Source organism: Rhagoletis pomonella, unplaced genomic scaffold (assembly GCF_013731165.1).
Source record: "Rhagoletis pomonella isolate Grant_MI unplaced genomic scaffold, Rhpom_1.0 Rhpom_scaffold_00006, whole genome shotgun sequence".
Classification (NCBI taxonomy): Eukaryota; Metazoa; Arthropoda; class Insecta; order Diptera; family Tephritidae; genus Rhagoletis; species Rhagoletis pomonella.
In genome coordinates this window covers 29,632,983-29,650,748 of record NW_023458560.1, presented here as the reverse complement: position 1 = coordinate 29,650,748, position 17,766 = coordinate 29,632,983, and the positions used below count along the sequence as shown (strand labels likewise).

General features: G+C 34.0%; 2 protein-coding genes across 2 annotated transcripts in view; one reads left to right on the top strand and one right to left on the bottom strand.

The window, feature by feature from the left end:
• LOC118740561 overlaps positions 1–17,766 on the top strand; it is a 613,337-nt gene that overhangs the window by 366,412 nt on the left and 229,159 nt on the right. The gene's annotated exons all lie outside the window — the stretch shown is intronic.
• Positions 14,439–17,603, bottom strand: LOC118740563. The gene is made up of 4 exons (XM_036472154.1): positions 16,125–17,603; positions 15,602–15,783; positions 15,147–15,300; positions 14,439–14,725 (listed from the first exon to the last, which is right to left on the bottom strand). Exons 1-4 carry the CDS (start codon positions 16,276–16,278, stop codon positions 14,520–14,522), a joined length of 696 nt encoding a protein of 231 aa, XP_036328047.1. The 5' UTR covers positions 16,279–17,603; the 3' UTR covers positions 14,439–14,519.

Here is a 17,766-nt window from a genome sequence, read left to right as displayed (position 1 = left end):
TATGTTATAGTGGTCCGATTCTTCCGGTTCCGACAAATGATTAATACATTATAAAAATACACCCACCTACCAAATTTGATCCGGATATCTCGAAAACTGAGAGACTAGATTGCATACAAACAGACGGACAGACGGACAGACGGACAGACGGACATGGATAAATCAACTCAGCTCGACGTTCTGATCATATAAGTATACATTTTAATGGGTCTATCTCTTTTTGTTCTGGTACTTACAAACATCGGACCAAAGTTATAATACCATTTCATGCTCATGAAAGGTATAAAAATCCGCATTCTCATGAGTGTAGTAAAGATTTTGTTTGCGCGATTGCTGTTTATTTGCATAAATTTGTTTATGCTCGAAAATTCAATAATAAAATAAATTTTATTTTGAGTTATTATTTTTTGGGTCAATCGGTAGAATTTGTCAGCTAGGCGGTGCATTTTTAGAAATGCACAGATAGTAAGTAGACAGGTGTGGTATAAAACAAATATAAAGATATTTGTGCATAAATGTGAATCTAACTGAAAATATTGATATGCAAGTTTTTAAATAGAGAATAATTAAATACTAAGGGTGCACGTAAATACGTATGCATGTAAATAGAAGTATGACATTTCTGGCTAATAAAATTTGCGTCGAGATTTACATAAATTAACGCTATTCAAATCTAAACGCTTTAATTTAATGATGTTCCCATGGATACTTGGATATGGAACAGTTCTTGGCCCCATGCCACAGGTGAGTTAGCACTAATCAAATTTTTTTGTAAAACCTTGCTTTCACTATTTTAAAGAGACGTTTATAGGAAAAGTCTCCAACGCCAATTTGGCCATGAACCATTTATAAAAGCTTTAAGCTCTGAAGTTTGTTGGTTATTTGTGCATAAGTGTCAATTTTATTGTGGTTCAAGGCTGAAGGGCGAAGGAGAGTGGAAGACAACGATCATTATGTTAGTCACTGTCCAATTATGGAAAAAGCGGATTCAGTCACAGTAGTATATACCAATTTGAATAGCTTGCATGTGGGGGATTAAGCTGTGCATCCAGTACCATTCCGAAGTAGTCTGTACCGCGTTTTTCTTCGCCTCAGCTGAAGAGATCCGCTAAGTGGATACTTACAAACTGATAAATTTTTTAAGCAAAGGAATTTACTCCGTTGTTTTTTTCGTGCTCCGTGAACATCATCTTGGCGTCGACGAGTATAAATTATTCAGAGATATTTTGCAGCCCAGCAATACAAAAACCTTCTATGTAAGTTAGGTAAATTGGTCGTAGATTAGAACACAGTTGGACATTGCAAAGGTTGTTCTTTATGAGTAAATTGCTTAACTATAGAGCCAATTATATGAAGTGTGAGGCAAGGGTCAGAGAGAACTGAGGTTTTGTTCGCTTCTAGGGGCTACTTTCACCCACCGAGTCACATATGAATGAATCATACGTAGTCCGTGGCATTCCATTCGATCCCTGGCCGGTACCCTGCAGGGAAACCGCGGACTAGTGAATCAAATTTCTAGTTCCGTAATAGGTCTTTATTGCCAAAAAGGAACTAGTCCGATTGGAACTAGATCCCCACCAGTCCAAAATCGGCGAAGAGTGGTACTTTTAAGAAACTAATTTTTTTCATTTTTTTTTCACTAGAAATCTATATCTAAAGTGACGAATTTAGAAATGGTTCGGAACTACAGAAAAAGGGATGCAGACAGAACTAGATCCTATTTGTCGAATTTAGAACTATTTCGGAACTATCGAATAAGGTATGCAGCGGAGGGCTTGTTTACTTTACATAGATATGTGTTCGGCGGCATTTTCATTCAAATACGCTTCTATTCTGCGCTTCGCAGATGCTATTTCATAGTTTGGTAATACAAAACAAAGCTTTGTGTTAATATATTAACATCTTGGGGCCGTCTGGAATCTAACCAATAACAGCGAGCACCTCTGCAAAGTCAGCTACAGCAAGGTATGTAAACGTACATTTCTTATAATCATTCAAACAAATTTAATTTCAAATTGAAAAAAACGTTTCTTTGAAAATAATGTAAAATCGCACACGACAGAACTGAAAGGTTGAAAAATCATGATACTTTTTTCTTTCGTCTGTCGATTTTAGAACTGGTTCGGAACTATAGAATTTAGGACTAATTCGGAACTATCGAAAAAGGGATGCAGCGGGGGGCAATTGACACTTCCTAGGACATCGCCATGTTAAATTCGCCAGTTGCTTGCATGCAAAAGAGATTTATCGCGAACCAGTACTGGGTCTAAATGTACTAGAAACGCCCCAGTTCAGAACTAGAGATTTTCGCCACAGGGTAATATCAAAAAAGTCTAATAAACCAACCAAATTTAGAGCGACGCCAGGCACTTTCTAACCAATTTTGAGGTCATCATCAGTGAGATCAGGGCCGTATTTTTCACTTGGCTATCAAATGAGTGTTTACCGAATTTACAATACACACTTGGGCAGTCTGTCTACTACATTTTTAATGGCAGCCACTTTTTCCTGGCAGCTGGAGTTTTACTGAAATAAAAATCTCCTCTAGGAGATATTCACACTAGCTAGAGTCTAAATAGAAAAATATAAACTTTTCTCTATAACGTACTCTAACTACAAGCTGTGTACACAGTAGACAATTGTTACCTCTCGTCCATAGTTATGGTGTTTCGTTTCTTCCAAAAAATGTTGCCCTTCACTGCCCTTCAACCCTGTAAAATGGCATTTTTCTGCCTTCTTGTCCTTGTCTAGCTCATGCATTTCATAATGTTCTCGTGCTAAGCAGCCATCTGAATTTGAGGGAAACCATCTCCTCTGACAAAGCTTCGCAGGGCAGAGAATGTGCCTTTTTTGCCTTATATTACATTTACATTGAGCCCAAATGCGTCATTTGGGCGAGAAACCTCAAATGCGAGGGCAAATCACGCATTTCTCCATACAAATTCACATTTCCAGAATGACGCATTTCGACGCATTTACACAAAATCACGAAACAAATGCGTTCCAATTGCCGTACTATTTTATTGAACGCACTCAGAAACAAAAGTTCCACAAAAGCTTTGGTTTGTCTTTGACATTTGGAATTTTTCAAACACAAAACAAACACAACGAAATAAATAAATCTTTGATATTTGTGTGTAAAAATTGTTAATTTATACAAGAGATTTACACATTTTTAGTTTAATCAAAGAATAATTGCCTTTTTGTGTCCAAAAAGCGTTAACAATATAATAAATGTAGTGTTTGTTTACATACATTTTGTTTTTGTCTTCCCTTTTCATTTGATGAGAAGTCAAAGCAAATGCGGATCAAGTAGTGTAAACACCTTCAAATGACTGATTTCAAATCACGCATTTTGGTCCAATGTAAATGTAATATAAGGAGTTACATAATGTGTTGTGTGGTGTTTTCTCGTGCAGGATACGCATGTGAATTTACTAGGGCGTAGTTTCTTTATGAGTGATATGAGCACAGTACAATGGGCGGCATGTTTTCTTAGTGCTGTTTTCTGCACGCGCTATTTTGGGCTCGGTTCCGTCAAAAAAAGAAATAAATAAAAAGTGCCGATTTAGGGGTGTACAATACTATGATTTTATAGGGTGAGCCACGCCAATGTCTACACATGTACCCAGTGGGAAAAGTAGTAATGCATGCCATGCGTGATAAATAATCGAATGTATTTCATATGAGTTTTAGATCCAATTATTGTTTAATATGTAATCAGCCTTCTAATGTGTTCAAAAGATCCCAAAAATTCCATATTAAATCACATTCATTTCTCAATGCTAGGTAATGCAAAATTGAATGCCCCACTTTTCCAAGGACATCGCCCTGGGGAAAAAATACATTTTCGAATGTGAAAAGGGTTGTTTCACTGATTATTTTTTCGATTACTATACATAACATTTTCCCACTGGGTATTTGTATATACGACCTAACTATGGGAGTTGGCAAATATTTCCCATTCACATTAAGTTTCATCATTCAGTTTGCTGCTTAGAGGTTTAACTTAATTTATTTAGAAATAGGGAGTCCATCTCTTTCTGTCTTTCAAGGAATATGGATCATGTTAGCCGCCAAACCGCATTTCAAATGTCCAAAGGTAATCTTGTACTTAATGCCAGCGCTCGAAGATTACTACTAACCAATTCAAATGTTCGCATAATAACACTTATCGAAGGAGAAAAATGGCCGCAGTCAGAGATAAACCAAAACGTTTTTAACAACACTTTATTGATTGCCCTCAGTGAAAAAACTTTACCGCTGTGAAAAAAAAATTTTCTTAGTCAAGGAAGGATATAAATGAGAAATAAAAATAAATATCCTTCAGCTGTATACGTACAATTCATATGTGCAGAACTTAACATGTACTTAATCTATTATACAGGCAGGTTGAGCAATTCAGTACCCGGCTCAAGCTTAACCCTAATAAACCGCTACCTATGTACCGGAATAAATATTAACCAGTACCCGGATGCTCGGATAAGAATAACGCGCTACCCATGTACAAAGATAAAACCTACCCGGGTACTCGGATAAAGTTAATCATCTATCCGGGTACGCGGATCTGGGTGTTCGGATAAAAATAACCGCCTAGCCGGGTACCCGGGTAAAGATAACCGAATAAAACTAATAGCCTACCCGGGCCCTCGGAAAAAATATAACACTTTCCGGGTCCCCGGATATCTATTACCCTTCACCGGCGTACCATTAAAAATAAGTCCCATAGGTAAATCTCAGTAAAGGATATTTATTTCTTGAAATTAAATATAAATACATATCGGTTATCAATCAAAACAATGCGCGCATTTGTATATCTCTCCGAGAGAAACCACCTTTATTTTGCTGCGCAAAATGATAAGCATCTGAGAAAAACCTAAATGCTTTTCGGTAAAGGGTTATTTTGGAGCCTTTCTTAACACTTGTACATATTTCAACTTGATTGATCAATAAAGGAAATCATTTTTCACTTCTTATATACTGCATTTTCTCTAAACTTTCTTTAAAAAAAACCGAAACCGTGTAGTCTCCATATTCAACTGGACGAGGAATGACAGATCTTAATTTCGAAATACTACTGATGATTTTGCAGGTCGATAATAGCGCTAATGATATTCAAGTTTTCGGGGATAAAAAAATAAGTACTACTTTAATTTGGTTACATAATATTAAAGCCAGCAAAGTTTTAATAAATTTTGGCTATTTTTCTTTTTTTTTCATTTAATGTTTATTATTTTTTCATAAAAGTCAAAGTCATATAAAACCACATTTCCAACTTTGTGCAAAAATTATAATAAAAATCTGCGAAGTTTCATCTAAGTTCTCAACTTTTAAACTAAATTTTTCCGAATAAAGTATACTAAAGTTTAAAGTATAACTGTATAACGAATTTTTTCAAAAAAAAAAAATAAAAATATTCGAATAAACTTTAAATGGATGCAAATACGTAAAAAAATTGTCAGAAATCAACGCGATTTTTAGCAACTTCAAACTGGCGTTTTTATTACAAAAACAAAAACAAAAACAAATCGATTTAATAGTTTTCTAAATATCTCGAGAACGGGGCGAGGAAAAAATCACACATACATACACCAAAATTCTCTATGAAAAGAAATATATTTAAAATTTCTTTTTTTGAAAAATGTTTGATTAAAAAAAAATTGCTTTTGGAAAATATGCCATCTCAAAGAAACTAAAAAAATTCTATTGGTAGCTCTGAGTATTGCGCATATTATTATGGGGTGCACTCTACAATAATTTGAGTTATGATTTCTTTTAACACCTAAGTTGAGTAAAATGAGTACATAACAATTTTTTTGAATATTTTTAGAATTTATTGGAGTATGCAGTCTTGTGTCCATTAAATTTTAGTATAACAAAGTGGAAGTTTTAAGCTACTGCTTTTTGCACTTTTTCTTATGGAAGAAAATGCGTGAATCTGTTTTCAAAGAAAATAAAAAAAGAAATTAACGCCAGTTTTGCAATCGCTTATAACTTGCACTTTATTATAATAAAATTTAATGGGCTACAAGACTGCATACTCAGATACATTCTAAAAAATTCAAAAAATTTGTACTCATTTTACTCAACTTAGGTGTAAAAAAAAATTCATAACTGAAAAATTCATAACTTCAGGGAAAAAATGTTTCAAACATTTCTTTTCATAGAGAATTTTGATGTGTGTATGTGTGATTTTTTTCAAATTTTTTCATCCCCCTATTCTCGAGATATTCGGAAAACTATTAAATCGATTTGTTTTTGTTTTTGTGCTGTAAAGTTTTTCAAACTATATTAATCAAGCTCAAATTTCATATTTATTTATTATTTATGTTTGTGGATCAACCCTAGAAATTTTAAACAAATCAAACACATGAAGTGTTAACCCCGTCCGTTTTGGTATGGAACGCCCAATATACAGCCCGATTCTCTGCACTTAATAGTTAATTTTTTTATAATTTTTAAATTTTTTATTATTTATTAAAAACTGGAATTCTAGCTCAGAAATCTATAGCTCTTTTCTTTACAAATTATTAAGATTGAAAATGCTATTAAAAAATTTGCTTCTATCATTTAAATATTGTATGTGTCGGCATTTTAACCAGCGACACACAGAATTTATAGCCGACATCACTACCTACTTGGCTACGGCAGTCGAAAGCTTTTTTGAAGTGAAAATTTTTTAGCGGCGGTTGGTTGGTTGGGAGTAAATTGGCAAATTCAATGGAAATTGAACACGGAAATAGTGCAACGGAAATGGTTGGGGCTGAAACAAGTGCTTCTTGTGTGTATGCATATGGTAATAATTTAACAAAAATTTGCTAATAAAAGGCTAGAGAGTAACACTTAGAGAAAACCAATACAAGAATGAAAGTAAAGGTGACTACGTGCATAGATAAAGAAGAGGATAAAGGCAAACGTAAAAATAAAAACATAAACAAAGATGCATAAAGATAAAGGCAAAAATGAAGACCAAGGTAGATTTAAACACTTTACTTATATATGTAAGGGCAAAGGTGAAGGGGAATATGTAGGTGAAGAAAATGATAAACATAAAAGTAAAGACAAAGAGGAAGATGAGGATCCCGATAAAAGTAAAGACGAAGATAGGGGAAGAAAGATTAAAATAAAGGTAATTAAAGAGGAGAGGATATAGAAAGAGACACAAAGACTCAATCTGGGAACTACATATTTTGGGACTTTAGAGATTTTCGGGATAAAATAGTCGATATTTTTATTGGTTTTGCTATCGATATTTTTATAGATTTGTTATCGAAATTTTTATCGATATCGCTTGTATCAACTTACGTCGAGCACACATTTAGTACATCAAGGCTTTTCTTCGCGAAAATCGAATGAAAATGCTGCCAGAAAACTTCAAAATGCATCTTGTGGTTCAATGTTACTAGAACTATACAGATTAAAGTTTTATGAGTTAGAAACTCGAAAGGATAAAATAGTCAAAGATTCAAAGTACAAATTTTCCATATAATGAAACTAGTTCATAGTTTTTTTCTTTTTACTTGTAATATGAACATTTCCAAAATAAATGTATTTTTTGATTGTTCTTCGTATTTTCTGTCTTTTTTTAGTGCCTTTTTCGCTATTTTGTTTTGCCTTTTTTGCAACACCTAGTGCCTTTTCCTGCCTTTTTCACCATTTTATTTTGCCTTTTCCAGCCTATTTCGTTATTTTATTTTGCCTTTTTTATAGGTTTTTAGGTCCTAAAAATCCGTTCCCTGGTCATTACCATAACAATTGTCATTACCCCTATTATTACAATTACCACTACCATTACCATTGTCATTACCATTATCATCATCATCATTACTATTTCCACTACCATTATTATTACTATTTCCATTAACATTACCTTACAACTACCTCTTCCAATACCATTTTAATTACCACCATTTTATTTAGCTTCGTCTACAGGTTTTCCTCTCATATAATTTTATTTTCTAAGCAATAAATAAAACCGAAAAAATCAAATTTTTCACGAAATAGTAAAAATATATTTATAAAATAAGCTTTATAAGCGAATCGGTATATAAATGCAGGTTTCCCAAATATCTCGACTCCTGCGCCGCCCAGAGATTATTTCATCTTTCATATTGCATTGTCATCGACTTATAGGCTAATTTCAAGTTTCAAGTCTCTGGCCCATCGCTTGTTTTTTAGGCAATGAATAAAACTAAAAAAAAAATAATCATTAAACTTTATAGTTTTAATTAAAACTTAAAAAATAAAAATCTGTGAGTCTAAAAATATTCCGAGTTACAGGGAGTATGTTTCTTTACTCCTTATTCTTGCAGCATTTCTCTTTGACCTTAATTTTTTGAGTGGAAATTAAAAAAAAGTCATTCTTTGCGGTTCCTGATAAAAACCTCGAATAAGTCAGATTAACTTTTGATCTTTGCAGATATGTATGACATCGATGTTGTGTTAAGAGGCTCGAAGAAGTAGTACAGTCGCGCATGTGCGTAACGGCACAGTCTCGAATGCCTATGCAAATCGTGCGTCAAGCTAATTCATTTCGAACGCTTTGCGAAACTGCTCTAAAAACCCGTAGATTTTTCGAGTATAGGCGGAGACTTTTAAAATGTTGGTCTTGAAAGCATTACATGGCGTATACAGGCAGCTTCTCTTCGATGCTTCTCAAAGTCAACAGTAAGGTTGTGCGTGATTATTTGCCTACCTAAAGCCTTTCCTAGGATTTGGCGAGCTGTGGAAACCTGTGCAATGATGGACTCGCCAGATCTGAAGCCACGCTTATCAGTTAGTTCATGAAAATCTTCGGTCTAAGCCACAGAATCGTCCAAGGAATCATACATGCAATCGCCTTTGTTTTAGATTTTGCAAAGTACACTAAGGTTCTAATCTGCGTCTACATATGTACTTTTATTCACCAAATTGCGCTTAGAAGCTGATACGTGCGCCCTACCAACTCCTTGTCGCCGGCTTTGAACCGCGCAGCCGGGATATAGGAATTTTGTTGCATCTAAGCCGCATCATTGCTGATCACTGCACATACTGGCCGAGCTGAGGGAGGTGGTCTGTAACTCAACGGCCTACTAAACTTTACACTAAAAAACTTTCTAGAAAATCGTTTAAAAAAAGAACAAAGGAACCATCATTTTAGAGATTTTCCGCTTGTTGCTACCAAAATTGTTTTCCCTTTGGAAAGCGATATTTTCAACAAGTAATTTTTAAGCAAACAAAACCGACTTCAATTCTCATATAAAATTTTAAGAGTGCCGTTAATTTTTTCGTGATCTAATGATCAGATCTAAACCAGATTAGTATGGGACCACCTCTGAGACACTACATTTCCGATGCAAAAAGAATTATCGGTTGACGTGGTGCAAAGTTATGCGTTATAAAAAAAAAAATCGACGAACTGATAACCTCCACCTTTTTTGGAAGTCAGTTAAAAAAAGAAGCATTTTCAAGGTACATAACTAACAAAATTTAACTTAACCAGTGAAAACCACTAAATCAGCACCATTGAAGTGAAACCAAAACACTTAAATAAAACGCAATAGATATGAAAATACAACAACAAAAAAGTAGATTTTGACAAAGCAATAAAATTAAAATATGAGTGAAAAGCTATAACTGGGGCAAACGAGTATGTATTCGAAATAATATCATTTTTATGTGGCATCGCCAAGCAGTGTGCAATAAACGCGTGCGGCATACAAAAAAGCCAACCCACACAGTTGAGGTTGCGGCTGATGGTAGGCTGAAACTTTGGTGCGAGTGCAAACAAAATCTCGACTATATTTATATGCTGAGGATTTGATGGTTTAAGAGCATCCACACACATATGTATGTATGTATGTACATATGTATGCTAGATATACCAACATTTATATACAAATCTGTATGCATTATAATTAAACTCTTATACATATTTACATAAGAATATGACTGTGTTTCTCTGTGCGAGAAAATGGCATTATGTTGATCGCACAAACAAAATTTTTGTCCATTCGTTGATAAAATGACAACAAAATTGCGACAACCAAAATTATCTGCATTGTCTACGAATTCTTGCAGCCAGGCAGGCAGTCATGTAACGAACAAAGTAACCATAAGTAATCAGGGCATACGAATATACGTACATACATATATGATTATATAACGATAACTTCAAAAACCACACTTCGCCAACAATGAGAGGCAGAGAAAATATTGTTTCATTTTCAAAATAAAATTTCTTGAATTTTCTGCGAAAATGTCTATCAATGCGATTTAGTAGATTTGCATGCAAAACACGATTTCATAGTTTTGGTTAGTTGCCTGTGAACGGGCGTGGCGGTGTATGTATGAGAATTGTGGCAAACTGCTATGGTATGCGAAGGTTAGTAACCCATTTTCTCTATTTCAGTTTAGTTCACATATGTATGTAAATTGAGGTTTGTATTGGCGTTATTATTCTGTTTTTTTTTGCTCCAATTTATTGAGTACTCATTAGTTGTTGGTGTGCTCTAAAAATTTGCGGTTCTACTCATTGGCTTTTTGCAAAAGTGTTTGCAAATACACATTCATGCATAAAGTCGTAGATACAAAAAGTGTATGCAATTATATTTGCCTGTCATTTTATGTTGTTATAACCCTAAAAACAACCCCTCCGAAAATTCATACCCCGCAGAGTAGGTCTCTATGTTTTTGTTTTTAGCGTAGTATTGCACCATTTAGCCATCTCCTGCAGAGACAGTTCAGTACAGCTTTTGACAGCTGACAATAGTATTGGCGTTAATTGTGGTTCCTGAATAAACGAATTTGGCTACATATTCAAACTAGTAACTCTCAACAGTGACATGGGATGCTGTGACTGTTTGTATGATGGCAAGTGATACCTCGTCTTGTCCTCGTTAACCACCAGACCCATTTGGCAGATCAGATGTAGCCCTTGTTTTTACCGATGATATCGATGTCGTCGGCATACGCCAGCAATTGTACGCTCTTGTAATTAATTTTTCCTGTGCGGTTAAGTTCTGCAGCTCCTAATATCGTCTCAAATATAAGATTAAGGAAATCACACATAAGGTATTCAGCTTATCTGAAACCTCGTTTGATGATTTGGCGTATTGCGAATACCTGATCTACGGTACATTTACCACATCTAAATCCACACAGTTAAGTTCGTTAACGGTGGGCTTCAGGCTGTCACACAATACACTCGATAAGACCTTGTAACCCATGCTTAGAAGGCTGATCCCGCGGTAGTTGGCGCGAATGGCGGGGTTTGGGCAGAGCACACTCAAATTCTAGCCGTCGGGCAGCATTCATCTGCATAAGAGTTCCACTGGTAGGCTGTCAGCTCTAGCAGCTTTAAGGTTTTTCAACTGCGTAATTGCAATTCGTACCTCGTCATAATCAGGTGATGGAACATCGACTCGGTCATCATCGACTGGGGACTCAGGTTTGTCTTTTTCGCTACCTTCAGTGCTGCTGCAATTCAATATTGTGGAAAAGTTTCCCTCCATAATTTAAGTACGTTCTGGGCATCAGCCACTAGGTCGCCATTGCTGGTCTTATCAGAGTTCGTTCTGGTCTTAAAACCTTCCGTAAGTCGCTTAACCCACCGGTAAAATTTTCTGGCGTTTTTCCTGTCGGCCAGCATTTCAAACTCCTTGCACTCACGTATTTACGACGTATTACGACGAGTGCGTATCTTGGCTGCAACAAGATAGTGGTCTGAGTCGATGTTTGGACCTCAAAGTGTACTTACGTCTAAAACAGTAGAAGCGTGCCTTACGTCTATCAAACACTTTCTCGATTTGGTTTTTCGTTTTGCGATCTTTAGACAGCCATGTAGCTTGGTGGATATTTTTATGCTTGAACCTAGTACTGCATACCAACATGTTTCGGGCCCCCGCGAATTCGATCAGCCACAGTCCGTTGTCGGACGTTTCGTCTTGGAGCTGAGTTTTCCGAAAGTGGCGGCAAAGATCCTTTCTTTGTCCACCTCGGCATTGAAATCTCCAAGCACGATTTTATGTATTTTTAGTTTTTATTAAAAGATATAAAGTCAAAATTTTAAAGCAGTGATTAAATATTTTTCTGCGGCTTTGCTTGGAAAACTAATGACAATAGAATTGAAACAGTAACTCTCTCATTTTAGCCATGTTTAGCCATGTTTTAATTAAAACAAATAATTAATAATAATTATCTAGCTTAACAGGGATATGCTTGTAGATACTAAATCCAAAGAAACTGCAAAAAGTAAGAAAAATTTTAATTTTATCTTACCGCCGCGGCTTTTTTGCCAAAAAGTAAGCTAATTAATCTGGGTAACAAAAATTCTGCGGAAAATTATTGTACACAACAGCCACCAAACCATAGAAGGGGGCAAATTAGTCGTACGCATTGCACAGTTCAGCCCTGCCGATTTCCAACTCAATGCGCTTGACTTGTGATGGCAACGAAACGTTGCATAATTTACACGCCTGTCACGCCACCCAAAAGGCGGCCAACAAAGCGACTTCGTATAGGCAAAATTTAAGTTCGTTCTTAATATGCGTATGCACGTCCAAACACATTCTCAGTTATTAGCTCAACATAAATGTACCGAGTATACATATGTATATATCGTCGATGTTTTCGCAAAACCGCCTAAATCGCAGTTGTGGCAAAAATGAGATTTGGTAACCCTGAACTCCAGGAAACTGTCATTGTAAAATTCACTATGAAGGAAATGTTCTACAACTAAGTGATACATCCCAGCAAAAAACACGATTACCACAGAAGCGAAAGTGTAAACGAGCTAGGCGATGGGAATCGCTTACGCTTTCGCTTCAGGAAGGCCTTATTTTAACATGGGCATGTCATTGGCGGTAAGCTCTTACCCACAGCATTACCCTCGAACGAAGGGAGCACACTTTACATTTACGATTGACGAGAAACGAAGCATCAATGCCTTACATAGCGCGCATACAGAATGCATTGATATACATAATCCAGAGAAGCGAACAAAGAATGCCTTATCCTAGTTATTGGAAATAAACGAAGCAGTAATACCATCCATAGAAGCGAATACAGAATGCATTGATAAACAGATTCCAGAGAAGCGAATAAAAGAATGCCTTCTCCTAGTTATTGAGAATAAACGAAGCGTCAATGCCTTTCATAGAAGCGAATACAGAATGCATTGATAAATAGAATCCACAGAAGCTAACAAAGAACACCTTATTCTAGTGATTGAAAATAAACTAATCATCAATGTCTTACAGAGAAAGGAATGTAGAATGCCTACAAACACACTATGTACACTGCCGGAAAAAAGCATTGGTGCAGAATAAATGCAATAAGTTTTTTATTTTGGTTAATATGATCATACTACACGTAAAAACATAAAAATATAATTTATAAAATTTGTGCAAAACTCAGGAATGATCAATAAAATTTAATGGGCTACAAATCTGTATGCAAATTTATTGAACTTTCCTGAACTTTGCATAAATTTTAGAAATTATATTTTTACGTTTTTTGTTGTAGCATTAACCATATTTTTATAAAAAAATTTCCAGACAAAAATAAAAATAGTTGCATTTACTTTGAAATATTCTCTGTGCCAATACATTTTTCGGTGTGTGTATGTATGTATATTCATAAATTGAAAACAGAAAATACAGATTGCCTTAAGATAATGACATTTAATTTTCTTCGATTGCGTTTCAAATTCATAAATCCATTTTTATTCAGACATATATTTATATGTGTATTTAGATCTTATTTAAAAAGTTACTTAAAATTAAAATTGTACTTCAGTTCAGTGCGTGTAATTAAATCTAAAATTTGTGACAATCAGTTATTTAACGTTTGACTGTTGAATAAAAATGTACTTACTAAGATTTCATATTTTTTTTAATAAACATTTTTTGAAGTAACATTTTTTTGTTTTTTTTTTTATAAAAATAATGCTCACTTTAACCAAAATCATATGAATCAAAGTTTCAAACTTAATACAAAATTGAGAACAATTCAATTCATTAAAATTTCGATTTTTTAATGTAAGTCTTAGAAAATTTATTAAGTTTTTTAGCCCATACAATTTTTTTTCAATTGGCAAAGAAATTGCGCTGATCTTTATTAAATTTTTTACGTCTTCTGTGGCAGTTTTCATAAAAAATCAACGCATTTTCTTTGTCTCTTGAAACTTGAACTTTATAATAATAAAATTGTATGGGCTAAAAAACTTAATACATTTTCTAAGATTTCAGATTAAAAAATTCTAAATTTTAATGAATTCAATTCTTCTGAATTTTGTATTACGTTCGAAACTTTGATTCATATGGTTTTGGTTAAAGCAAACAATATTTTTATAAAAAATAAAAATAATAAAAATTTTAACTTAAAATGCATTGCAAATATTTGATTCGCTGCATGTACATACATATGTATATACTTATTTAATTAAACTTAAGGTTATAATTCAGTTCATTCTTTTTTGTTTGTTGTATAAATATATGTTTATGGAAATAAAACTTAATGTTAAGTATTTTAGTTAGACTTTAGTCTGATGTAGTTTCTGTGGTAGCTTCAGTTGCTGCTTCTGTTGTAGCTTCAGATGCTGCTTCTGTTGTCGCTTCAGTTTCAGGTCCTGAGCGTTTCCTCTTCAGGCAAGAGGCCTTGTGATGGCGGTTTTTGACCGATTTAAATGCGCAACGCAATTCCAGCAGGCATTCGTTTTCAGTAACGCCAAGCTTTTGAGCCGCTTCTGTCGGATAAATATTTAAAATAAATTGAATCGTTGGTAGGAGAAATGTAACTATATATGTATCTATATATTGAAAGCAATTTACAAAGCACATGCAGTGGCTCAAACAAATGAACACGTGTTGAACGGGTTTGAAACTTGCCCTTCATTAGAGTAAAATTGTATGGGCTATAAAACTGCCTACCCAAAAATGTTCTTAAGATTTAAATTAAAAAGTTGAAGTTTTGATGAAAATTTGTTGAATTTTCTTATATTTTCAATTAAATTAAGTTTGAAATTGTGGTTTATATGGTTTTGGTTAAAGCTTGGACGGTAAATTTTTAAAAAAGAATAACAAAAAAAAATAGCTCGAAAAACATTACGAATATTTAAACAATCAACACTTGGTCATTTGTTTGATTCACTGTATGTATGTACTTACGAATAAAGACATTCATAAGCTTCGTATAACGGAGCAGCGGGGTCTTGCCTTGTTTACCATCAATGTTGTGGTCCATTATAACGTTTTCGCTAAAAATCGACAGCAAGTTTGATTTAAAGCCGCCATTCTTAATAACGTGAAAAACGGTTGCAACCTGTTAAAAGTGATGACAAAATTTATGAATATTTTTTATTAGATAAATTTATAAATATACATACATACATACTTATGCATGTATATACACATCGTCGCCAATGCTAAACTAACGAATGTGAATAAATTATTTCATGTCCGATACTTTCAAATTGATTTTTCTATCAGAAAACCCGTAGAATTTCTCGCTTATTAAAGAAATGATTTCTTCCGCATCGGTTAGTTCGACAATGTGGCGACGATATATAGTAGGTATATATCTTTTTATTAAGAAAAAAAATTATAAAGATAAAAGTGCTTACCATTTGGGTTTCATTTTCGGTGCTTGTATGGGATTCAATGCTATCCAGTTCTTCCTGTGTTTTTATGGGAAACAGTGATACAAATTTCGGTACAGGGTATAAGCTTTCTGTGAAATTTTTCATTAATACGCTTTGTTCTGCTAAAATATTTTTAATGCATTCCAAATTTGTTTCGTATAAGCCTGCAAAAGTAAATGTTCATTTTTATTTATACATACACCGGCGTTCAAATAATTAGCACCGAAATTCAAAATGATATTGTGTACAACTTGTTCATTTATTTATTTAAATTTATTGCTTAAAATTCAGAAAATGTTTCGAAATTTTAAGCAAAATTTCACTTTTTTAAGAAAAGTTGCAAATTTACAATTTACTGGCTCATATTATACAATGAACTCTATTTTTATAAAAGATGAACGAAAAAGTGCTTTTATGACAAATATTTTAATTATTTAAAAAATCTCTACGGAAAATTTTTCTAGTGAGTGTATTTATTTCGAGTGTTATAATTTCAAAATAGTACCTCTCATTGCATTTATTTCCGAATTGAAACTGTCTGCTGCGGCATTCTTCCCCAACGCAATAACTTTTAACTCTTCTACTTCTCCTTTTAGTTCCATTATAATGCCTGAAAGTTTTTCTTTTATTATTTTATAGATCAATATTTTATTTGTCATACGATCGTGACCACGCAAACCTTACCACCGCTTTTTTTAAATTTCCTAGAATTTTGTGAATTAATAAAAAAAAATATTATTTTTTTAAATACAGTTCAAACCGCAACAAAAACATAAAAGTTTAAAACTTTTGTGGAAAATTTTGAAAAATACAAATTCAAATTGACACCTGGCTTGGTGTGGCGTGGCTACGAGTATTTTCTTTATTTTGCTAGCTCGAATTTTTGCCATTGTTAGAAATTCATGAAACTGTTAAGTAAAAAAAAAATAATAATGTTAGTAATTGTCTACGGAAGAATTAGTTAGTTAAATTAAATATACTTCAGCTCCAAAATGTATTCCAAATTGTTTGAAGTAACATAGTATATGTAGATATGTGTATAGTAACCATAAAATACTACCTTTTAATTCGTGAATTTCTTTTTTTAATTTTTTTATCTCGGCCATTTTTTATTATTTTTTATATACACGTACTTTTATTAAAATTTTTTTTTTATATACAACTGTGTACTAGCGGCAACAAAACGATACTGTCTTTGTATGGTAAAGATACTAGCTTGTAAGAGATTTCATTTAGATTTAGAAGACGGGTTTTCTTTTTAAATTAGATACGCGGCCTAAGATTGGCCATAGACCTACTAGCGAGCTTTTGAATAAGGGCAACCCGTCTATTCCTACATCAAGTCGCACTTCCTCTAATCCTTCCTCAATAATTTCCTCTATTACTTTTTCTAATTGTTTCCCTATTCCAATATGGACGTATTGCCCTGGTGGCACGGTCCGTATTACGCAACCTTGTTGCGAGCCTATTAAAGAAGTAACACTGGTGGGCACACAGAGGTTTTCTTATTTTAAAATTTTTAGAAGACTGGAGGCACATCTATAGGAGGGCCTAAATTCTAAAAACCAGTCCGACAATTTTTTCTTAAGTGGCGCTTGACTGGTTGTCACAACACTGTCTCCAATAACACGCTCAGCATTAATGTTTCCCTTTACTAATGCTCTGTTGCCGCTATTTGGTTCAACACTCTCACTACACAAACTTTCATTAAATTTTAAGTCAATTTTCTTTCTTTTATCTTTAGTTAAACGCTTCAAATGCCGCTTGCTTAGCATTTTATTTTTATCACTGACCTTTTTACACTTCTTCACTTACGTAATTCACTTTATTGACTGACTTCAACTTCGCTGTAAATTGAACAACGCAAAACATGATTTTTATGCGAGACAAATTTCCACAGAAAGCAACGGTATAAAAAGAATGTTTGGATATTCATTATATTTTTCCGCTGACTACGATGCATTCTACTTTGCATTCCCCGAAATGGAGCAGAGAAGTGAAATAAAAAAAAAATATTGTGGGACATTCTACTTTGCATTCCCTGAAATGAAGCAAAGAAACTAAATAAATAAAATATTGTAGGACATTCTACTTTGCATCCCCCCAAAATGAAGCAAAGAAGCGAATTAAAAAAAAAATATTGTAGG